General features: G+C 47.6%; 1 protein-coding gene across 3 annotated transcripts in view; it reads left to right on the top strand.

Moving 5' to 3' along the window:
• The window catches only part of DCTN3 (dynactin 3 (p22)), a 10,799-nt gene extending 5,086 nt beyond the window's left edge, over window positions 1–5,713 (top strand). The window contains exons 2-7 of one of the 3 annotated variants that reach the window (XM_006898517.1): window positions 1,510–1,594; window positions 2,211–2,297; window positions 3,679–3,762; window positions 4,700–4,758; window positions 5,378–5,437; window positions 5,624–5,713. In XM_006898517.1, coding sequence (XP_006898579.1) covers window positions 1,510–1,594; window positions 2,211–2,297; window positions 3,679–3,762; window positions 4,700–4,758; window positions 5,378–5,437; window positions 5,624–5,713 — 465 coding nt within the window. Of the gene's footprint in view, window positions 1–1,509; window positions 1,595–2,210; window positions 2,298–3,678; window positions 3,763–4,699; window positions 4,759–5,377; window positions 5,438–5,593 lie in introns of all 3 variants that reach the window. The other 2 variants (XM_006898519.1, XM_006898518.1) reach the window with 2 other exon arrangements.
• The last annotated feature ends 454 nt before the right edge of the window (window positions 5,714–6,167 follow it).

Here is a 6,167-nt window from a genome sequence, read left to right as displayed (position 1 = left end):
TCTTCTGACATCCATTTTGGTCGTTTCTTCCTCTTCTGTCTTTGTAATGACCGTTTGCACTCTTCCTGGATAATACCTTTGACATCCTCCCACAACTCATCTGGTCTTCGCTCATTAGTGTTCAAGGCCTCAAACCTGTTCCTGAGATGATTCTGAAATTCAGGTGGTATGAAATAAGTCATATTTTGGCTCCTGTGGATTTGGTTTAATTTTCCTCAGCTTCAGCTTGAACTTGCATATGAGTAGCTGGTGGTCCGTTCCACAATCAGCCCCCGGCCTAGTTTTCACAGCTGATATTGGCTGACTTCCGCCGGGTCCACAGCTTCCAGGCTCCCCTTCTGCCCAGGGGCACGCTCTCCGTGTTCCCCCAGCACCTCCTCCCGAAGGATTTTTCTCTGTACCTGCAGTATGTCACTTCTCTATTGTTTGGGCTGACTTCCGCCGGGTCCGCAGCTTCCAGGCTCCCCTTCTGCCCAGGGGCGCACGCTCTCCGTGTCCCCCCCAGCACCTCCTCCTGAAGGATTTTTCTCTGTACCTGCAATATGTCACTTCTCTATTGTCTGGGGATGGATGATAGATAGATAGATAGATAGATAGACAGACAGACAGATAATCTATATACGTATCTACCTACCTACCTATCCATTGCTCTCTACCTACCTGTCTACCTGTCTATCTTTCTGGAGCTCTAGTGGCCTAGTGGCAAGAAGCTGTGCTGCAATCCTGGAGGCGCACAGTTTGAATCCATCATCTGTTCCCTGGGAAAAGGATGGGCAGCCTCTTCACATGTGATCAACTGCCTCATGGTATACAGCCCAACAACGAACCTTAAGCTCTAGTTCATTCACTTCCATAGTTGTAGTAACATTTATGTATCATTATGCCTCAAATGCTTATCTCCAGGCCAGATTTCTATTCTGAGAGTCAGACTCATACCAAGTTTCTTACAGGACTTTTCCATTTATGTGTCCTGGCATCTCAAATTCAATCCACATGCTCTTAACTGCATTATTCATCTCCCCTGTTTCTCTTCTTTATTAGTTAATATGGGGATTATATTGTCACACTGGGATCCTAAAGTTTGTTCTAGATTCATCCATCCCCCACATTAAAGTTCATGTGAAGGGGATAGTATTAGAGATTGGCCAGAAAGTGTGGAGGCTGGTTCACTTACTCAGTAAGGGGGTAATGAGATCTAGATGAGGATGCTTGCATTTTTTTCATGCCTAAATCCAGGGTTTAGGAACCAAAGAATATGGAGTATATGGGGGTGCCTCATGGGCTCTCAAATAGTTTCTTTTTCTCAGTCTGGCATGAAACTCCCCAAAGAGCACATGTGAGGATTCTGTGAAGATGAAGTTGTATCTCCTTTAATACAAGAGAAGAGGGCCAACCTACATTGACTGCTAGGGCTCAGAATTTGGGGAGTTGAGATTCTTTATTTATGCCAGACCTTTATTTATGCTCTCACTGGTTGTATCTTGGAATTAACTTCTGCTCCCCTTGTAGGTGGCTGATGGCCTGGTCAAGGTACAGGTGGCTTTGGGGAACATCGCCAGCAAGAGGGAGAGGGTAAAGATTCTGTACAAAAAGAGTAAGTGCCTCTCTAGGGTTCTGCCTCCCCTCCCTCTCATGCTTGTGTTTTCTGGGAGTTGGCATTGTCCCTTCAGACCAGTCAATAATGGAATAGCCCATTGGTGAGAGCAAGAATGTTATATCCCTGCAGAACTTGTAAAGTGAGATGTACTTTCTTTTTTTCCTTGGGAATAAACCCTAAGCCCATACCAGTGTCCTAAGTTATGGGACAAGAGCTCTGCCTGATGGGTCTTTTTTGGTGGAGGAAGGGCAAGATTAAGAGTAAAAATTAGGCACTGAGAACCCTTGATGTCGGTCAGCCAAGGCTTTTTTGGTAGCTCAGCGAGCAGCCCTTGCTTGGTAAGTGGAAATCACACAAGGCTCTGACTTTGGTTATACCGAGGGGAAGGGGGTCTTCTGCTCCTTGATGAGTATAGTTGAAGACCCCAAAATAGTGAGAGCAGTGTTATGCTCTGAGACTTGAGATGATGAAAGTAGAGAGACAAAGGGGTGGGGGCTTCGTGGAGGTCTGCTGATAGGGCACTGTGAGTGTCAGCTCCTCATTATATCTTCATAAGACAGAGGCCCACTTCCCAACTCTCCTGCTTCCATTTTCTCTCTTGCTATTTTTCTAGTTGAAGACTTGATCAAATACTTGGATCCTGAATATATGGACCGCATTGCAGTTCCTGATGCCTCCAAGCTGCAGTTCATCTTAGCAGGTACTGTTTGCCAGACAATGTGTGAACATATATTGGGGGATCATGGGTTTTGGGTGAGATTGGACATAGAGAGGGCTCCCACCTAGTGTTCTTGTACATGCAGCCTGAAAGCTGTTCTCTGGAATTCTGGCCTGGCTCTGACTGGAGGAGATCCTGTAGGTCCTCTAATGGGCATTGGGCATGGTACACTTCCAGACAACCTGCAAACCATGTTGTCAGCCACATGTTGTAGCCACAGTAGGTGCTATCCCTGTATTGTAGCAATCTATCACTAGGATTTTCCTTAAGAACCTTCCTCGCTTTCTTCTCATGGGACAGAGGAACTTCTAGGACAAGGTGGGCAGAGGGGTATTTAGGAGAAAGGATAGTACTTTGGTAAAAACAATAGTATTACATCCTTAAGCCCATGTCAGTGTCCTAAGTTATGGGACGAGGTTTATTGGCATAAGTTTTGATGTCTTCCTTTCAAGTGAGAAGGCCCTGGGATTTCAGGGTCTTAGGAGTTTTTGCTTTGGCTCTCTCTGGAGTTTTTGCTTTGGCTCTGTCTGCCAACCAGTGAGTTAGCCAGCCACGCCACAAACTAGGGTTTTCTGAGTACTTGCTATGTTCATTCGTCGTTCCTTCAAAAGATGTTTAATCATTTACTGTGAGCCAGTGTACCTCATACTATCTTGAGTGAGCAATAAGAAACACAAACTTTCAGAAACCTGAATTGATACCTGGCAGGGAAATCAGGTTCCCATGATGGAGACTGGTAAAGTAATGCAACACTGAGGACCAGGTGAGGATGGGCAGCTCCCAAAGCTCCTGGTCAGCTGCTAGGACTCAGGCATCAAGTTCAGAAGCTCTCCTACTGCCCTGACACTTGAGTCTAGACTTTCTATCCCTCCCCAAGACCTCAGTGTTCATCCCCTATTTTAGTGACTGTCACAAATCTTCCCTCTTAGAGCTTCCTGGAATCTCTGAGTGGTGTTGTTGTTGTGTGCTGTCAAGTCAGAACTGACCCATATCTGACCCTCCAGTAGGTTTTCAGAGGCAGTTAATCACATGGGAGGAGATTGCCCATCGTTTTCTGCAGAGCAACTGGTGGCCTCGAACCACATGCTTTTGGGATTGCAGCACAGCTATTTGCCACTAGGCCACCAGAGCTCCCTTAGAATCTCTGTGTGTGGGGACCCAAATCCTGAAGCTCTTTGTTCCCTATAAACTGGGAAGGGATCCTTGAGAATATATTGAGAAGACATTCTAGCTTTGAAACTTGGGGAAAAGTGGGATTTGGAGAAACTGAGAGACTGCCCAGCTGTCTTCCTTGCTAGGTTCTCAGCCCATACATGGGAGTAAAGCTACCTTACTGCTGTTGTTTTCTCTACTTCTGCTTTAGAGGAACAGTTTATCCTCTCCCAGGTTGCGCTCCTCGAACAGGTGGAGGCCTTGGTGCCCATGCTGGACAGCTCTCATATCAAAGGTACCTATCTGCGACTGTACTGCCATTGTTCTGCTTGAGAGGTGGTGGATGGGCAGGACTGCGTCATGCGCCAGATTCCCTGGGCCCAGGCTGGATCTAACCATATTAACTCTCACACTGGAGCCACCCACTCCCTCCATTGAGATTAGAATTGTCAGGGCGAGGAGTCTGGAGTTAATGCTTTAGGCAGTTTGAGCCTGTGGACACTAGTATAAGCTAGTATAGTCTTCAGCTTTGGGGATTGCATCTGCCTCCTACTCTCTCCCTCGGCATCTGTCCTTCTAGGTATTGCAGACTGGATTTTACTGTCAAAGTCCCTGCACTGTATGAAGGTGGATGTAGTCGTTTTGCCACTACTGAGAGAGTCCCTCCGCCTGGGCTTTGACAAGCAGACAGTGGCTTTAATTGAATCCAGATATCCATCTTGTCTGCCTCTCAAGGCATTTTCCCCAGCTTCTCCTCCCCGTCCCTGATCAGCTACCTGCTCAACATCGGAGAGCCTTAAGTTGAGGACCCAGCAGGGTGGTTGAGGTTCTGGGTTTTGAATTCTGAATGACTGGCTTAGGGACCTGGCAATCTTCCTCAGCCCCCCGCAAGCTCCCCACTTGGTACGAGCAAAGGGACAAACCACCAGATAGGCAAAGCTCTTTACTGGGCCTTGCTCACAGCACTGGAGTGGGGATAGGGGCAACTCTGGGGACCCGAGGGCTTTGTGTTCTCTTGGGGGCCTGTATCCTCCCCTCCCCTTTGGGCCGTGGAGTGGGATGAACTGGGATGGGCTGGGAGCCCCACCACTTCCAACTGCAGCGGTCGATGAAGCCTGGCGTTTGTTTAGCTTCGCCACTCAATACTCTAATCCTGCCGAAGACCTAATAGACTATTGAGCAGTCCCAGGGGAGGGCACAAGCATCATCGGGCAGTGCGTTGTGTTTTACAGCCGTTCCTGAGCATGCTGCCCGCCTGCAACGCTTGGCCCAGATCCACATTCAGCAGCAGGTATGAGAGGGGAGAGGGCTGGAAGGGAGGGGAGAGGTGGTGGTAAACCACCTAGCCCTCACCCCTGCCATGTTGGGCAGGGGCAGGGATATAACCTCAGGCCCCCTGATATCAGCTTTACGGGAAACATGGGGGTTTATCCCTGTTCCCGCCCCAGAACAGGGGAAAGGATTTGACTAGGGACACATCCAGGTAGGTTGTCTGCCTTCAGAGTAGGCCAAGTCTAGATACCAGAAGACTGATTTTGGTAGGTCCCCACAAATTCCTGGAATGGTATGACTTTAAATGTTTAAAAAGTTCTCTTCCTACCCCTTATGCCAAGGCTCTAGTGGATAATTCAAAGAGGTTTTAGAATGAGGACAGGAAAGGAAAAGACCTGCTAGGGAGGTGTTTCCTTAAATGTGTGACTCCTTGATTCCATTGGCCTTTGGACTGAGAATACCAGCCACACCACTGCTAGAGGACCCCTCTAGGAGCCTGCAGTTTGCTCTTCTGGTTCTGAGGTTAAACATCCCTTTTCTGAGTGCTGTTAGAATCAAGGTCCCTGATGAGAAAGGGAGACTAGTGGGAGGCTGAGTATTTGCCCAACACCTGTCCATAATATTCCTTGACCCAACAGGATCAGTGTGTGGAAATCACGGAAGAGTCCAAGGCTCTCCTGGAGGAATACAACAAAATTGTATCCTTTCTGCTCAGCCAGACTCCTATTGGGTGCTGTTCCTGAGCCCTGTCTTTTTACCCCACTTCTAAGCTCTCTCATCCCAGCTCAGCGAGTCTTTCTTCCTCTGCTTCCCTAAACCCACCCCTTTTGGCTGATTGGCAGTCATTCCTACAGACTGCTGTTTTCACCTTGACCTGTGACCAGACAATGCTTCTCTCCAAGCAGTTTGTACAGTGGGATGAGCTACTTTGCCAGCTAGAAGCTGCCAAGCAGGTGAAGCCAGCAGAAGAATGACAGCTACTCCCAATCCAGGGGCTCCCAGGAGTTCCCAGCTCCAGGGATCTATGCCAACCTGCTCAACAGGACAGAAGCAGTTCTCTGTATTTATATAATTCACAGCCTACCTTTCTGCACTCAGGTGGGACTCTGAGGCTCGGCCATTAGCTGAGATTTGAGACTTATACCATCTCCCAATCAGTGTCCTTATTCCAATAATAATAATAAATATTTAAAAATATATATATATATACATTAAGAAATACTGGCCACATTCCTGATTTAGCATGAGGTTGGTGAAGGGGACATGGTACCTTATTTGTTGGGCTGTTAACCAAAAGTGCAGCAGTTTGAATCTACCAACTGCTCTTTCCAGAGAAAGACAGACTGTCTCTTCTATAAAGATATGTAGACACGGAAACTCAATGGTGGGTGGCTGTGAATGGGAATAGACTAAAGCAGTGGAAGTGGT

This window comes from Elephantulus edwardii, unplaced genomic scaffold (genome assembly GCF_000299155.1).
Source record: "Elephantulus edwardii isolate Elephantulus edwardi_28Jun2011 unplaced genomic scaffold, EleEdw1.0 scaffold00232, whole genome shotgun sequence".
Lineage (NCBI taxonomy): Eukaryota > Metazoa > Chordata > Mammalia > Macroscelidea > Macroscelididae > Elephantulus > Elephantulus edwardii.
This window is presented reverse-complemented; position numbering and strand designations above follow the sequence as displayed.